This window comes from Octopus bimaculoides, chromosome 10, assembly GCF_046866305.1.
Source record: "Octopus bimaculoides isolate indiv1 chromosome 10, ASM4686630v1, whole genome shotgun sequence".
NCBI classification, from domain to species: Eukaryota; Metazoa; Mollusca; class Cephalopoda; order Octopoda; family Octopodidae; genus Octopus; species Octopus bimaculoides.
Window position 1 is genome coordinate 94,217,231 of NC_142937.1, and position 18,603 is coordinate 94,235,833.

An 18,603-nucleotide genomic window follows, 5' to 3' on the forward strand; every position below is an offset into this window, starting at 1 on the left:
TTTCGGAAATGCATAAATGCCGCAATTATTTTCTCATCTTATAAATAAGGTCTTGTAAATATCGAATAAAGAATTTTAATAACCATTTAGAATAGCATTTAATATAAAAACTTGTATTTAACACACAGACACACTGAGCTGCGAGTTGGTGTGTGATATGAAATCGAGACATTCGGATATTTCCGTTAAAAGACGCCACGATTGCCTCGTTCTCGTGCAACGCCGGCTACCACGTGACAGTGAAGAGATTATCTTTACAACTATCATGGCTTCCGAGCAAGTTGAAGAGCGAGAGGTAAGTGTCTTCTTGTTTCACACACATGCAGCTATCCATCTCTGTATACACACCCTCCATCCTGTTTTCCTCCTCCATGGATTTGTCTTCTTTTTTCTTTCTTACTTCATCTATAATACACCCGTCATTCGGTCGGTTTTTTAATGCTGTTACTGCCTCTCCACTGTCTCCCTTTTGTCTCATAACCACACACACAACCTCATACGTGTACATTAAATATTTCTGTGTGTATCTACAATATATACATACACACCACATATACATATGCCTGTGTGTATAATACATATATAATACCGAAAACGACAAGGCGTCAGAACGAGCGAAGTGTGAAATATTAAATTAAAAAAACCTGAAACTCTACACGCATCGTGTATTGAGTACTTCCATAGGAAAACCATCGAAGTCGGCTTCTATCGAACCACGAAGTAACCGATAGATGTACGTGTGTATATATTATATATATATGTGTGTGTGTGTGTGTGTGTATAGAAAGTGTAATATGTGGTGGGATTGTTGAGTTCACATTTTCATGAGTTTCTCGAATATTCTCAAATGCACACACATGTATAATATAACCGCTTCAGACAAAATCCATTTGATTTTTAAACCTTATTGAACAATGTAGGCAAGCTTAGCGAAGGCATCCCATCTCTGCTCTAACGCCGTGTAACATGTGTTCAAACGAAACGCTTTCCGATTTTTCGCCCATCGTTTCATTAAACTTGCAACACTTCCTAACCACCTTTTTAACCCCTTATTTTTAATATATATATATCTGTCTTTCAGAAATCCTTTAACATGTGTCTCTCTCTCTCTCTCCAACCCATCTTTGTCGTCTGTCTATACTGTCACACCTTGCATTATCATTACTTTCACACAACAATTCTTTCAGGTGATTTTCTTTCATTAAACACTGTTTTTTCAAATAGAAAAAAAAAAAAAATAACGAAAACTCCTCATTACACTTTGTTCGGCCCGAATTTGTGCCTGACGTGAGTTTGATTAAAAACGTTACTGATTTACGATGTTATTACACATGCATACACACACACACACACACACTCTTACCTATCTATCTCTATATACACACACACACACACACAGTTATTCACAGTTTATCAGTAACAGTTTAGGTGTTAAAATGTAACGCTATCGGTCGTATCGATCAAGCAATCCTTTAATACACACACACACACTATATATATATATGTATATAGTTTTAGGGAAAAGAACCAAGGTTCATGAAAATCCTGTCACATATATTTATATATATTTTACTGTCAAACTTGATTTAATTTTAATTTTTAATAGATTGATTTTAATTGAGTTTTTACCTGTAATTTTGGATTTTATCCCTGATATTATTATTATTATTATTATTATTATATATACACACACACAAACATGTATAACATACACCCACCCACAAAATTGTATGACTAGTTTTTCTTTGTTAATATACATATTAGGTTAGCGGGTTTTTTTTAAAGAAGTAGCCTGTTTAATATTAACATTTGTAGAGAATCTTTTTGTTAGACTTCTTCACATAGTACGTGTGTGTGTGCGTGCATATAATACATATATGTGTTTGCAGTATTCTGTAAGTGCTGTTAAGTCGGTTAAAATAATTTTGTGGGAGAGATATCCAAGAATGCTGTGTATGAAAAGTGAAAAACTGTGGCGGTTTTGACAGTGCACCACAGCTAGGTTTTGCTACCACCTCACTCGCTGCTCCTCTCACTTTCCCTCTCTTTCCCACCAAACCTTATTTTTCATTTACCATCTCCAACTCTACAAAAGACTTGCCATTTCGTCATTGGCAACTTTACTGCTCTGACTTCCTTTTTTTCATAGTTGCATTCAGTTTAGCCACACTCATCCATCGGGATTTTTTTGATAAATATAATTTTCGAGTTTTGATCGCTGCATTGTTTCTTCCCACCATATTTTAAATAGTCATACCTCACACACACACGCTCGTATAATATTACATCAGTTTTTACTTATTTTCTTTGCCGACAGTTTCTCTTCTCACTTGTCTACAACACTACCTTTCATTTTCCCTTAATAAGAATTTAAAATATCTTTATATTTCTTTGCCTGTTTTGTCTTTATTCCAACAACTTTAATGTTCGTATCTTGAGACGAATAGATTTTCCCCTATTTTTATCGAACCGCATTTGCGGCCGAAGTGGGTGGTATTGTTAGCCTAACAACTTAGCTTAGGGAGTTATTGCTGCTTAATGAGACTGATGTTGGAGAAATGTTTCATTTGAAACCCTTCAAATAACTGTCATCCCATCACCCCATTGTTATAAGGACCCTTTAGGTAATGTAATTCTAAATTTCGCCTAAAAAGACAGTATGGTCACGTTTGGAATGTCTTTGATTAGGACCGACCTGGTTGATCAATCAGGAATAGAAACCGGCTCGTATTGTTTACCACTATTTGAATTACCTGGTCCTACATGATGCTGTGAACGTTTAACTAACATATAAAACGCACACGTGGATTAGAATTAAAAAGTATTTTAAAAAAATTACTTGACTCGTCGCAGAAAAATTCTTTTACATAAATGTATAATTTAGCTTAATGAAATAAAAATACTCTATCTGCTGACTGTTGTGGTATTCATTAACTTCAAAACAATGTAGTTTTGTAATTAACAAAATTAATTAGTATTATTCTTCCACCGTATGTTTGAACTAGTGTATATATATAGTAGTGTGTTTAGGAGGTAAAACCCACTTGTATTGCTAACCAGCTGTTTACAAACAGGTTATTTAGCAGAGAAGCTGAGAACGGTTAATTCAGTGTATAAATAGCAGATAATACTTATATTTATAGCCACGACCTTCATGTCTTCATTTCCAAAACAATTTCTAATTACTATCACTAATTGATTAATATTTTAAATACTTCTTTTCCTCCCTTCCTCTAACAGCGAAGTGTAAAACTTATCTTTGGCAGACATACATTTTGCTGCCAAAAATATTTTCCAGACCATTTTCTGATACTTTTCCAGAAAATTCTTTGTCATATTAGACGGAATACAATTTGATGTGTATAAATCCTTTGGCCCATTAAAATTAAATATCAGTTAAAAATATGCGTTTACTTAAACTGTGTACTAAAACTAAAGCCCGTTTTAAATGTTAAGTTTTGAGCTACTACTACTTGGACGTTTGTTGTTTATACGGTAACTTCTTACCTTGATACAACTTGCAGCGGAGTTATAAGTTGGTTGGAATTGATCCTGTTACATACAACAGTCCCTGAAGGATTGAAACTGTCAGTTCTGGCAGGATTGAGAATATACCCCCAAAGCTCTTCACTGTCTTTAAAAAGTAACTCGAGAACTAGGTTTTAAGTGACCGATTTAATCCTTTATCATGTCATCATCATCATTTAACGTCCTTTTTACACGCTGGCGCGGGTTTGTTGGTATCACTATTTTCTTTTATGCACTAAACATCGATGTAACTTTATTCATTTGATAACTGCAACCACTTTTGCAAAATATATTAATCTTAAATATTTTGTTTTTAATACATTTTCCATACCTATTTGGATAGGATAGTTTGTGTGGGAGCAAGTCCCCCCCCCCCAGTCAAACTGCAGCAGACAGTTTAGGCATCCCCTGAGACTGCCTCTTGTTCCATGATACAAATTCCAGTTTTAAAGTGATTGTTAATTTAGGTTCCAAACACCTGTTTAATGAGTTATTTTTGCTAAATAATTTTAAACATTAATTGAAACTAGTATATTTCAACTGAAATATGGTGGTAACTAAAGGGTTAAAATATTCAATATCAGCTCACAACCTCCTTGAAGCTAAGATTGCATGGATGTTTTCAGTTTCATTTCACAATTGTTGAACTCAACCCCTTCTCTCATCTGCAATGTCTTTAAATCACAACTCCACTGTTTAACTCTTGTTTTTCATTATCATGACACCATTGTTCTGAACTTGGTTACCTTATCCTTAACCACTGCTGTTCTTTCTTCTTCTACCTTCTTGATCATAACCTATGATTTAAAACTATTTTAATGACCATGTCATCTCCCCACCTCATTGCCATTCTGGGACTTTAACTTCTGCCTCTCTTTTAAAACCTAACAAATATTTTGTATAAAAAAAAGTGTGTAAAAAAAAAAAAAAAAATGAAGATAATGACAGGTCACAAGCAAACTTTGAATTGTTTTATAAACTCCTTCCCCTGTTCACTTCTAGAGTTGTCACCTCCATTACAAAAATAACCTTGTCTGTTACTTTGTCTCCGTATTCTTTTACTGAAGTTCTTAGCAGTGTCAACTGTCACTGAGTCTTAAAGCATGTTCTTTGTCGAAAAGACTGTGTTGTATATTGAGGAATTGATCTCCAGGAAGCTTCCTCTGTAGATAACAGCCAGTCAACTAAGGCATAAAGCTGACTTTTTTTCTTTTAAACACCAATGATTATTTCCATTTGTTTTAATTCCACAGTCACCAGTCTTTGTTGGCTCTCCTCATTGTCTTGCTTTGGTGGTCAAAGTCTGAAACTTGACTTGTATTCAGTAGTGTTTAAAAATTTTTTATCTACTAACATTAATGAACTACAATTTCACTTGTAGTCATGACTTTTTTCTTTTTTTTACTGTTATGAATTTTTACCAAATAGAGTGGATAAGTTTATATATATTTTAGAATAATCTAGCTGTGTATTTTTCTTACAATAGGAAAACCGGCAGAGTCCAGACCCTGAGTCAGGTGAAGAGAATTCTGAATCGTGTGACACTGTTTCTCCTGATGCCCTTATCAAGCACCCATTGCAATTCAAATGGGCTTTATGGTTTTACAAAAATGATAAAACTAAAAATTGGGTTTCCAACTTGAAATTAGTGACAACATTTGATACTGTTGAAGACTTCTGGTCGTAAGTAAAATGTTATTCAATATTTGAAAATTTCTATTTAATCTATGGTTAAATTTGGTTGTTAATTTTTTTTCTTTCTGTTTTTCAGGTTATATAACCATGTTCAGAGAGCTAGCAAGATCCCATATGGCTGTGATTATTCTATGTTCAAGGTAAGCTTTGGCTATTCTGTGTTGAAATACCTGATAATAGTACTGTCTTGCTAATGCTTAAAGATAATGGATAGTTGAAGAGAGTTTAGAATGGCTTATCTCTTTAAAAAGTTTGACCAATGAAAACAACTGTGGTAAAACCTACAGTGTACTGATTTAAAGATCATTTACATTACTTACATTGACATATTTGTCCTCATCTTCTTTAACACGTTTTGGCTGATATACTCTCCAGCCTCCATCAGGTGTCTTGGGGAAATTTCGAACCTGAGTTCTCATTCCTAAGGTATTCCGTCAAATGTTAATAATGTACATAATTCCTCATCTCGTGTAGAACTGTTAGCAACATATAATAATCATCTCAAAGCAGAAACAGTATAATTTGAAATGGTTGATAATCACTGAATCTGCACCTTACAGCACATATATGAAAATGTAGACTTTGCATAAAAGAATCAATTAGTATCCTTTATGCCAGCAACAAAAATAAAAATGTACTATTAAATAAGATTACGGATGTTTTAGTCTGCTGTAAGCATAAATATTTATCGACTTTTAAATTTTTTGCTGTATAAAAATACGGCTTAGATTAGAACGCATAAATATATGGATTTAAAATCATTTAATGTCCGCTTTCCATGCTGGCATAGGTTGGACAGTTTGACTGAGGACTGGCAAGCTAGAAGGCTGTACCAGGCTCCAATCTGATCTGGCAAGATGTCTACAGTTGGATGCCCTTCCTAACCACTTCGAGAGTGTAGTGGGTGCTTTTCACATACCACCGGCACAGGAGCCACTGGCATCGGCATCAGCAATGACTTCACTTGACTCAACAGGTCTTCGTAAGCATAGTTTATTGGCCAATGATGGAAGGGTACTCTTAAATGGGCTGGTTATGCTGCACTGGTCTCACTTGGATTGCCAGGTCTTCTCAAGCACAACATATCTCCAAAGGTCTTGGTTACTTGTCATTGTCTTGGTGAGGCTCAACGTTCAAAGGTCGTGCTTCACCACCTCATCCCATGTCTTCCTGGGTCTACCTCTTCCACAGGTTCCCTCTACTGTTAGGGTGTGACACTTTTTCACACAGCTGTCCTCACCCATACACAACACGACCATACCAGCGCAGTTGTCTCTCTTGCACATCATATCTGATGCTTCTTATGTCCAACTTTTCTCTCAGGGCGCTTACATTCTGTCATGTATGCACACTGACATTACACATCCAGCAGAGCATACTAGCTTCATTTTTTTTTGCAAGCTTACGCATGTCCTTAGCAGTCATGGCCCATGTTTTACTGCCGTATAGCATAACTGTTTGCACACGAGTCATACAGTCTACCTTTTTCTCTGAGCGAGAGGCCCTTTGTCACCGGCAGAGAATATTCCAATAGGCCACAAGTTAAATGATTAGTCACACGCTCATCTGTCTACCTATTCAACTATTTTTCTTTATAAACGATTCTATCTCAGCATCTATTTTGTCAATTATATTTTTAATTATTTAATTATTTGACGTCTACCCACCAATACAAATTCATCATGTAGAACTTGACTTTACCATGAATAGTGAACCCTGAAGAAGAAAATATTATTTCGATGGAGCTGAATATGGATTGTTCCTACAGCCCTTTAATATTTTCTGAAACGGCTGTAGGCTTTTAACTGACTTTTACTTTTCGTGATATTTCGTATTGCTGAACTTTATTCATAATTTTTAATCTCCCTCAATTACATGTATCTACACACACGTTTCTTATGTTTTTATGTCATCATTATATACTCGAATAGAATGTCTTCATTTAAATTTTTATTATTTGAATTATTTTAATATATACATGTGTTTATTGATCCTGAAGTACATGAATGGAACAATGTATCCCGTCCAATCGCGTCTTATAAATCACTGGAAACATTTCGTTTATTTGGATGTAAATTATGGATAACCAAAGTTTATCTACAAAATTTTATTGTATGTGTACACACACACACACACACACACACACAAATTAAGATTACCACTGCTCTTTACCCTTGTAATTGAACATTTCAGCAATTTTGTGTGTGAATATATTTTATTAGTGCACATATAACCATCTCAAAGATAGTCGCTCTGAGATTGGGATTAGTTTTTCTGGTGATCATCTTAAAGGCAGTAGTATGTATGGTTTGAAAGGAATCGAGCTGATTATTTCTAACTTTCAATGAAAGCTTTTCAGCTGCTTTTTTGCATATCAGGAGACAATGATTTATGTGAGCTTAGAATGCTGCTATTTTTAGCTGGCCAATATCCATAGCAGTCCTTGTTTTTTAGTCCCATGATAACTCTAATCTACCCTATGAAGCCATGATCTCCCTACTTGTCTATTTGAGGGAGATTTATTTCTGACATTTCAAGTAACTGTTTAAAGACCGTGTCAATAGTTGTTGTTTAACCCCAGGTCAAGTCTGATCAGGCAAACCTGTAAAAATGCTCATCATAACTATCACATCTTCCTTATAAAAAATGGTTTGAGTGTCTTTTTGTATATTAGGAAGTATGTTGTTCTCCATATCCTTTAAGACTGTAGGTTTGTGAGTTGAGGGAAATTTGGTTACTATTTCTAGCATTTCAAACAATTACTCCAAGGCTCTGCTTATTTCATAGAATGTTAAGTTGTTACTGTTTAGTTCTGAGTTTCCAAAAAGCATTCAAGTTGTGTCTGTTTAGCCGTTTTGGATATTCATTGTCTGATGGTATATTTCATTTGCTAGTTTTCTTCAGAGACAAATTCTGGTATTTTGTTCTGTTTTGCCTTTCTGGTACACTTATGTGCATTATATTCAACTGATAGATAATCCAATAATTTGCACAATTCATATTAAAGTTTGCATGTTCATTGAATATTAAGCTCATGACTCATTATCTATGCTGATGTTCAAATGAAATTTAAGTAATTTTTATTTTGTTGAATTTACCTAGAATTAGATTCACTTTGAGACAAAAATTACGAAACAGATTTGGTTAAGAACCTTTCATTAAATTGTGTTCCAAAAATCTCATATGTTGATAAATATAAAATTAGCTGTTTTATTAAACCAGTGCAAATTCAAGATTATTTTAGAAATACAGTTAAGAAAGGGCCTGTAAAGTGTTTGGCAATCCAGCCTTAGAAACCATTCTAGAGTAGACATTGTGGCAGAACGTAGACCTTTGTTTTGTCAGATCCTGTCAAACTGTCCAACCCATGCTACCCTGGAAGCTGAGCATTTTATACCTCCTCATCATTTAACGTCCGTTGTCCATGCTGGTATGGGTTGGACAATTCGACTGGGCTGGCAGGCTGGAAGGCTGCACCAGGATCCAATCTGATTTGGCTGGATGCCCTTCCTAATGCCAACCACTCCGAGAGTGTAATGGGTGCTTTTATGTGCCGCTGGCACGGGTACCATTTGTGTGACACCGGTATCTGCCACGACTGCGATTTTGCTCGGCGTATATATATATATATATATATATATATATATTTTGGGGCATGTGTATATTTGTAGGGGTACTGCTCTGCTGATCATCCTTCTTATCTACCTGTTGATTAGCTTCCCTCTTTCACTCCTCTGAATCACTTAAATAACTCTTCTCTCTCTTATCTCTCCATCACCTATGAACTACCCCCTTCATTGTACCTCCCCCCATCCTTCACTAGGCCTATGTATATGAGACTATTGGTTTATCCTCATCACTGTACCTGTACCCACCTCTACTAATGTCCATCTCCCTCCTCACCTTGGTCATTACTTTATCAGTCATGCCTTGTATTATTCTTCTTTGCCCAACTATTGCCATCCCCCTCTCCCTGCCCTGTCCTTCACAACTCAGCTCCAGCCATTTTCTCTGGAACCTGTTCATCCCCATCCATTCTCTCTTTCTTGTTCTCTTCTGTTGTACTTTCCATCCATTACTACTCCATATGAAGTAGCCCTGGACCCTCTCCACACAACTTCTTCGTCCTAACTAACCAGGTTTCCTTTTACCCTCCTTTTCACAACTATAAATCTCTCATACCTCACCCTCGTCACCTTGTCTAAAATCATCATACACACTCCACTTCTCCTGTTATAGGGCTTACTTTAAGCCCTTCAGTCTTGCAAGTTGCAAAGTGATGCCCCTGGTTGCTGGTACCCACAAAGAAGCAATCTGTAAAGTGGTTAGGGATAGTAATGGAGCATGACTCAACGCCCAACTCCTCAGATCCTGTCCAGCTTATGCCATCATGGAGAGTGAATATTTAATGATGGGGACATCAGTGTGATTAAGAAGTCCCTCATTTTCTGGATTTAATTCCACTGTACAGCATCTTGAACAAATGCCTTCTCATGGCCTTGACCCAATCTAAGTGTTATTAGTCTAATTTGGTAGACTCTGTGGAAACCTGCTGTGTGTGTTTCCCTTGAGTCCCAGTGTAGGACATTAGAAATAAGACCAGTTTCTCCTTTTGGAGCTCAAACCATGTCTCTATTTCATTCTGGGTGATTGCAATTCTAACAACACTAGAAAGATCTTGCCATCTACTTCTGTATAAATGTTGAAGCTTAAACTCTCAGTAGTACCTCATACCCTATGTGGATCACTTGAGTTGTTCATTGCATCATATTCCCAGTGCCATGCATCTGCACTCAGTGCCTAGACCTCACTCTGACGAAGTACTGTACTCATTGGACAAACTTCGCATAGCTTGCTCTGAACTTTTAAACTGTCTTTTCTTTGGTTGTTATTTTTCCTACAATCACCTGCAGTACTAAATACTTTATTGAGGTAACCAAAAAAAATGACTATTTCTGACAAGCCACCTGAGCAGGTCATGAGCTTCATATGTGCTCCTATTGCTAACTACTCCTCTGTATCTTTCACACCTTACATCCTGGTTCTCTGTCAACCTGCCAGAAATTTCATTCCACATTTTTATGCACTTGTTTCTTTCGCTGAATACACAATATTGAGTTCCTGCCTACTCCTTTTCATAAACAGATCTACTCACGCCCACAACATTCTCCCATCACACACTGGCTTGGTGCAACAGTAATAAGTATTTTAATATACCTCAACTAAAATTTTATTTATTAAAATCTGCATATTTTTGCCAACAAAAAAATCCATCTATTCCAAGTAGCATGAAATTCTGAAGTCTTGGATCTGATCATTTTTCTCAAGCATTTTGGGAAGTTAAGACCTTTAGGAAATGGTGGTAGTTGGTCTAAGTAAAATCTATGGAATAAACTGGATGGAGTAATTTCATAGCCCAGCTCAGTCTACAGTTCTTCCAGATATGTGGTTGGGAATTATTATAAGGAATTGGTCCTTTTTTGATTGACCACCTGGCGAGATTTAAACATGGTAGTTTTTGGTGCATTTTGTTAATTTCCTGGCAATACTTATCTGCGTTGGTGTTTTCACTAAGTTTCATGAAATAGTAGATGGTTCCATTTAACTACCAAACAATGGCCATAACCTTCTTTTAATCTAATTGTCGTTTGATAAAGTGTTTTGGTGCTTCACTTATTGCCAGCTGTAGTATAGAATCTGTTTTTAGTCACAATGTGCAAAACGAGCATCGGGAAGCTTTGTATCTTGTGCAGCGATCATTTTTCTAATATCTGCTTGGTTAATGTATCAAATTGATGGTCCATTTAGTATTTTGTTTTTACACAATACATCGTCAGTCTGCTTTCCATGCTGGCATGGGTTGGACAGCTTGACTGAGAACTGGCAAACCAGCAAGCTGCACCAGGCTCCAATCTGATCTGGCAATGTTTCTACAGCTGGATGCCCTTCCTAATGCCAACCACTCCAAGAGTGTAGTGGATGCTTTTCATGTGGCACTGACATTGACCACACTTGAATGGTGCTTTTTACGTGCCAGTCAAGCAGCACTGGGATTGGCTGGGAGTTCTAACCAGCTGGTGGGGGTCACTATCATTGTTTCCCACAGACCAGTAAGCAGTTGTATTGCTTACATTATTGATGGGATTTATTAACTTACAACAATCTGATACCGAGTCCTTCATATGATCTTGAACAATGGTAGAAGTACTAAAGATGTGACCATTAGAAGCACCACAAGATATTGAGAAATGCTCATTGACAAGCTGATTCTGTTGCAATTATTTTGGTAAAGGGTCATTCGAATCTAAAAAAGATAAGGGTTTAAGTTGTAGCTACAGCATGCCCTAGAGAATAATCTACATTAAAACAACTAGTATTATTTTGCTGCAGGTTTAATAGAGTTTATCTTGGTGTAATCACAAATGTTTCAGGTTAATTTTAAAAAGTCCTCTGCTACTTTTTCTATGTCAATTTTCGAATCCTGTTAGAAACTGGAGTTAGTCCTGTTTAAAAGTTATAAAAATATAAATTGTATGAATGGGACGACACTAGGTACTTGGATGTAATGATTACTGTACATGGTGAATGAGGTTTGGGCCTGTTATGTCACCTTCATCTTCCCAGGCGAGCTGAATACAAATTTGTGTTTTCACGTAAATGTACAAGATATTGATTCCTGGGTATTGGTTTCTTGTCTCAAAGCTGTATTTGTGTTCCAGTTAGTGTCTGTAACTTAGAAGCTGCACAACTAATAATCAGAAAAAGCATTCTGAGATATACCACCTTCATCTCCATTAGTGTAATGAAGGTGATGTTGCAATGTTGATGTGCATACTTCATCACTCATCCAGGCCAAGATTTCTTAAGGAAAAAGTTGAAGAAAATACTAAATAGGCTTTGCTTCTAAAGTTCAACAGTTTTATAGGGTCCACAGCACTAATGTAAACATTGATGCAATGATTAACTACATAATTCCACTCCTGCTTAGAATCGATAGATTGTTGATGCATGCAGAGAATTCTGAAACATTCAATCATTTTCTCCAAGTCCATGCTCTCTTTCTCTTATAAAATCATTAACAACGAAATCATTGAATAATGATATCACCAAATTCTAACTGCTTGAGGAATTAACCCCCATGATTCTCTGAAAGTGAAAGAAAAAATTTCAAAGAAGTTCACTTCAATGTACAAGGTGCAAACAGCAAATCTTTTAACAAGCACTTCCTTCTGTTCTGAGACTAAATTCTTCTCCTACAGAAGAATGCTTAGTTCCAGTTTTTGACTCCAAACAACAATGCTATTTGAATTGTGTTTCTGTGCAGTTCTGGACCCTGGCAACAGTTGCATTGATTCACATTAGGAAACTTTAAAAGTTAGAGAATTAACAACAGTTGTGAACCAACTAGAAACTTAAATCCTTATGTTTCTTGTTTTCTATAAATTGATATTGAGTTAACAATACTTTTAGAACTGCCATTGTTTGACTACTTCAGTAGTTATCTAACCAAAGGCTATTTGCAGAACCCTTATCACTCACATGGAGATATCTACCATCTGTATGAAATATGGTCATGAAAGTGTCATTGTTCTTGGCATTATTATATCTATTGGACTCTTTAAACCTTTGTTACTAGATTTCAACTATATCCTTCAATTGAATTTAAACTGGTTTTGTAAAACAACTATCTGAATTTTGTACAAAAATCCCTGTTTACAATGAATGAGATGGAATAAATTGCAATTATGAAGTTGCTTACATATATTGTGTTTGACTTACACATGCAGTGTTGCTAAAATCTGTAGAATTATTCTATAATATAGTGTCAAAATGTAATATTTCTGAGAGGTAAAGATAGCACAAAACTTTGAAATTTGTTAGTATTTGAAATTTATGTATATAATCCTTATTAGCCTCAAGAGACTGGATCTACACCCAAAACGTTTTTCTTTGGTCTGGTGGGCAAAGCAGCATCTACTGTAACTGTAGAGATACATTCCTTATGAGACAAATTGACTCTCATAAGCAGAACTTGTTAGTTTATTTAAATAAGTCAAGAACAATGTAAATCTGATATTTAGAAGAAAATCATTTCCATTAAGATACTCAAAAATTCCTCTATTTCTTTTTATGGTAAGATGTAAAGAAATGCACTCTGCAGAAATATTTCAATAGAATGTCCATTTTGATCTTTCTTCTAAGGTTAGAATTCTCAGTACAACCCCCATGTCTGTTAATCTTTTCTGTTTTATGTAGTTGGACTGGATTGAGTAAGGGGTAACTCTCTCTGACATTTGACTTTCCCACCCAAAGTTTTTTTATGTGTGTATCCTGCCTTTAATTCCATTGCTAAAACTTGCAGTTAGTCACATGACTTTTGAGCTCCTTTGTGGATTTAATCATTGAATTGAAGTGATTTCCACCACCAATATATCTGTTATGTTTACAATGAGTATCCTGTCTCTAGTCACATGATGGAGGAAGAGAAAACCCCAAATTATATATGTCCCATGTTTGCAATCACTTGTATGTTTCAGTAACTTCTAATTCCTGTGTCAGTTTGACTGAAGTAGTGTTGCTGTCAAAATACAAAAGTTGGTCTGAATTATTTGTATGGAATGGCTAAAACTTTGGGACCATGTTGACTTACATTATCTTTCTTGCCACTACAAACCGAGAACCCACAACAGTAACTTTTATCCAATTTTAAGATCTTATTCCATTTTGTGGGTTTGCCTTTTTTTATATTGTTGACAACCTCCTGAGATTACAATTTAATTTACATGTCCGGAAGTAGTCATTATTTACTTTACCTATATTTATGGTATCCTGGGAAAGTAATCTTACAGTTTCACACACCTCGAAAATGTTCATGAATGAATTGGTTTCATTAAGAAAAAATGTAATTTTTTCACTATCGTATTTAGAACAGAAGGTCACAAATTTTGTTTTAGATAATAAATTTGATGCAATTTTTATCTTAAAAGCTATTGTAATTACAAATAAATTCAGTGAAATGTAATTTTTTTTTTTTAACATTACCGTATGGGATATATTTAGCTGAGATAAATGCTATGCAAAGCTGATATGTAGATGGCAAAAATAACAAATGGCATTGAGACATGAAGGAGCCATTATTTATTTATATTCTGTGTAGTGACCCTTCTTTGTAGCTAGAGGAAACCCTTGAATTGGAATCTTCTAGTGTAAATTACTAACGAGTTTTAAGTCCCTTGGAAAATTTTTTGGGAGATAATTTAAAACTGGCCATTCTTTTCTCTTTGATGATCACTGTCAAAATTGTCCTCACTATTGCAAATTGAAAGCTTGGATTCAAATACCTCCATTTTGTTGAGTCCTTTTTATAAAAGGTGGAACATAAAAAAAAAAAGGTTGGAAAATCAAAAAACTTGGAAAGGCCATTCAAGTAGCAACAAAAGTTGGATGTACGACAAATGTTTAACCCAGTGAAATAAAGAGTAACGCGAGATGTCTATTGATTTAAATATAAATAGGGAGGTAGTTTGCTAACAAGAGTCAGTCTCTTGAAGGTGAAGCTAATATCGTTCACAAATATTAATTACTGCTGCTGGATTACTTTTTGGTCAAAAAACCATTATCATAGTCCATTACTTTGAGAGACCAGCTAGAACTAGTGAACAATACACAGACATCATCATTTAACGCCCGTTTTCCATGCTGGCATGGGTTGGACGGTTCGACTGGGGCCTGGGAAGCCAGGAGGCTGCACCAGTCTGATCTGGCAATGTTTCTACAGCTGGATGCCCTTCCTAATGCCAACCACTCCGAGAGTGTAGTGGGTGCTTTTCACGTGCCAGAGGGGGCTGGCATCAACCACGTTTGGATGGTGCTTTGTACGTGCCACCCGCATGGGGACCACAACTACAATTTCCATTTCATTTTGATGTTGATGTACTTGACTCAATAGGTCTCCTCAAGCACAGCAGGTTGCCCTACGATCCAAGGGACACTGTTTATGAAATTCTTTTCACTTTGCACTGGTAAACTTGATGCTTTAGTACAATATTCTTGGTCAAAGACATCACACTGTGAGATTGAACCCTTAACCATACTGCCATGTGCATGGCTTCAACCTTTTGAATTTCAACCAAAATTCTGAGTTGATGCAATTAGCACAAAGTAAATGCTGTTACGAATATATTACAATAATTTGAAGGTGACTTAGCATTTACCATGATCCTATGGTGTTGATATATGTAAAATCTCAAAACCTTTAGATGTTTCTCATTGAATCTTGTATACAAAACCTTGTAATATGTATACATGCCTTTAACTTGGGTGTTTTGAAGTCTGGGAAATTGATAGTCAAATATAATTTTGCAAGGAAATTTTAAAATATATGATTCTGGCTTATGAAGTGATTGAATTGTTCTGGTCAATTTGTGCTAAAATTAACATTGTCTGTAGAAGCATCAGCTGTATTGACCCGGCTGGAATATATGGGTAACAATCTGAGAGAGTAACACTTCTATGTATTTGTGATTCAGATTTTATGATTGTGCCATCATCATCACCTAGCGTCTGCTTTCCATGCTGGCATGGGTTAGATAGTTTGACTGAAACTGGATGCCAGAGAGCTGTACCAGGTGCCAGTTTGATTTAGCTTGGTTTCTGTGGCCGAATGCCTTTCCTAATGCCAACCACTACAAGAGTACAGTTGGTGCCTTTTACATGTTACTGGCACTGGCCACAACTATGATTTCACTTGCCTTGACGAGTCTTCTCAAACACAGCAAATTGCCAAAGGTCTTAATCACCTGTCATCACTTCTGTGAGATCAGAATTTTCCATCTTCTCATTTGACGTCTGTCTTCCGTGCTGGCATGGGAAAGCGATAAAATAGTTCATGGGTTACAATTTTGAGATATTTTGAAATTGGCTGTCAGCATAAAATGATTTGTTTTAGGGTTGCAACATTTTGAGGTTTAACGGGTTACTCGTCAATTTAACAGATTTGTCAAAATGTGTTGTACAACAGACACTGGCCTCACGTTTAAATTGTTGACCTTTATTTTTCTTTCAAGGACGGAATCCAGCCAATGTGGGAAGATGAGCAGAACCAACGAGGTGGTAGATGGGTTATTAATCTTAACAGGCAACAGAGACCTTCAGAATTGGATCATTTATGGCAGGAAACGGTAAAAATTTTCATTTTCTTTTCTTTCCTAAATTGTTGATTTTTATATTTTTAATTGATTCACTAAATTGGTTTTGTGGTTGTATAACGAGGAGGGAGGGGAGAATATGAAATTTTTTTTTTTTTTTCATCCCCCTGAAATAATTTGTATTTATTTCATTTATAAAGTTACTGTGTCTGATTGGTGAGGCTTTTGATGAAATGAGCTACATTGTATGTGGGGCTGTTGTTAGTGTCCGTGCCAAAGGTAACAAATTGGGGCTGTGGACAAGAGATGCAGGCAATGGTGATGCAAATATTAAAATTGGGTGAGTAGCATGAATATTTTTTTATTAACATAATCATTTCTGAATATCTTGTAAACGTTTGGAATGTTTAGTTTTTCTGCATATTTTGATAACCTCAAATGTTACCATTTCTAAACTAAAATAACATAAGCTGCTTCAAATAATTCTAAATCCTCACATTAGTCAATGTTTGGCTTACTGATCAACTGCCAATTGCTGCTTGCCTTTAATCTCCACCATTTTGTGGTAGATCTGTTACTGATCTTTTAAATTTTTTTTTCTTAACAGACAGAAATTGAAAGAGAGACTTCATATACCACAAAAAATTTCTATAGGATACCAGGTAATTAAATAATTTGTTTTTAAATGAGTTCAACTAAAAAAATACTCCAAGTTATATTTTGCCCATGAAGATTTTAAATGTCTAGTGTATTCTAGTTAATTTATCTTAATATTTGATGATTAATTACAAAAAAATTATTAGGTTTCACTGTTTATTTCTTTGTTCTTAAATGATTTGTAGGTGCATGAAGACACATCGAAAAAATCTGGATCTACAGCTCGTGACCGTTACACTTTATAGAAAACCATTGGTGTGTCACAAGTTCTGGTGGCCAGGATTGGGACACACACAGCCCTATACACACACACACATTCACACATACACACCAGTCTTGCAACACTGGTGTTGCTTGGTGTGAAATGAATTCTTTGACAAGAAAATGAAGGGAGTTTTCTTCCCTTTACCTGACCCCCACTCCCAATTAAAAAAATACAAAACAAAAAACACACTTTTTTTTTTAAGGAAAAGTTATTGGCTTTAAACTATGAAAGGTTTGATGAATGAAAGTTGATGTCAGATCTGATTTTGCAGTGTAAGAAAAGAAAGCTACTTGATTCAGCATACATACACTTCAACAACCTACAAGAAGTACTGTTAAACATTCGCCATTGTTGGCCTGAAAAGGATTTAATGCCTGCTTTCTTTGATAATAAATGGAAGCAAAAAAACTATTTTGTTGACTCTTATTCCATTTTTGATACAGCATGCCCCTTTCTATAAAACAAATGTAATTTGATCCATGCATTGGCTTTCCTTTAGCAATTATCTGGAGAGATGATACAATGAAGGCTGCTGGTGTCTTGTATTTTTTTTTTTTTTTTTTTTTTTGTAATATTTTCAGTTAAAAAAGAAATGTCTGTAATTGGTCACAACTGACTTAGCCCATAATAAATAACAGAATATAATGTGGGGGACATTTACTGTGTTCAGCTTTGATAAGTCTGATTAATATGGACTCAATTGAAACGGCTTGTTGATCACTTGCCAAATAGTTTACACAAGAACAATGTCCTCAGGAGATCTGAGTAAATAATTACACTAGCATTGTTTCTTTTCCTCTTTGTGTGTGTTGGTCAGAGACGATTCCTTTTTCTCTTTATATTTTGAAATGGTCTGTTTGTAAAAGTATACACGAGGATCAGCACTGTTTACATGTGGTGAGGTGGCATTGTGATCTCTTTCTGAGGCATCATGGTCATAGAAAAGATACTTATGTCCATGCTGCAGCAGTCATTTATGAGATTATCTGGATTCTGATGTTACCATGCCATATTTATCTAGTTGTTGGGACAATACATGAATAAAATACTTTATCTTTAACATTTTTTTCTCTCTTCTCTTTTTAAATATACAAGTATTGTATGGTTTGCTTGTAATTTCAAAATGAGCTGTTCTATCCATTGCACTATTAAACCTATCGCAATATTTCTAAATAATACAAGCGAAAAACAAAAGGGTTTTATCACAGACCAAGGGATTATTGTTTTTAAATGGCTTGTTATACTCAGAAGTTACTATTTTATTATTTCATTAAGTTTTTAATCTTAATCTTTCAGTGTTTAAACTGGCTA

General features: G+C 35.5%; 1 protein-coding gene across 1 annotated transcript; it reads left to right on the plus strand.

Annotated features, from left to right (window-relative positions):
* The first annotated feature begins 256 nt into the window (after window positions 1-256).
* Window positions 257-18,352, plus strand: LOC106876569 (eukaryotic translation initiation factor 4E). Its single transcript, XM_014925168.2, has 7 exons — window positions 257-295; window positions 5,015-5,211; window positions 5,300-5,363; window positions 16,290-16,403; window positions 16,571-16,710; window positions 16,978-17,032; window positions 17,213-18,352. Exons 1-7 carry the CDS (start codon window positions 266-268, stop codon window positions 17,270-17,272), a joined length of 660 nt encoding a protein of 219 aa, XP_014780654.2. The 5' UTR covers window positions 257-265; the 3' UTR covers window positions 17,273-18,352.
* Window positions 18,353-18,603: the final 251 nt, after the last annotated feature.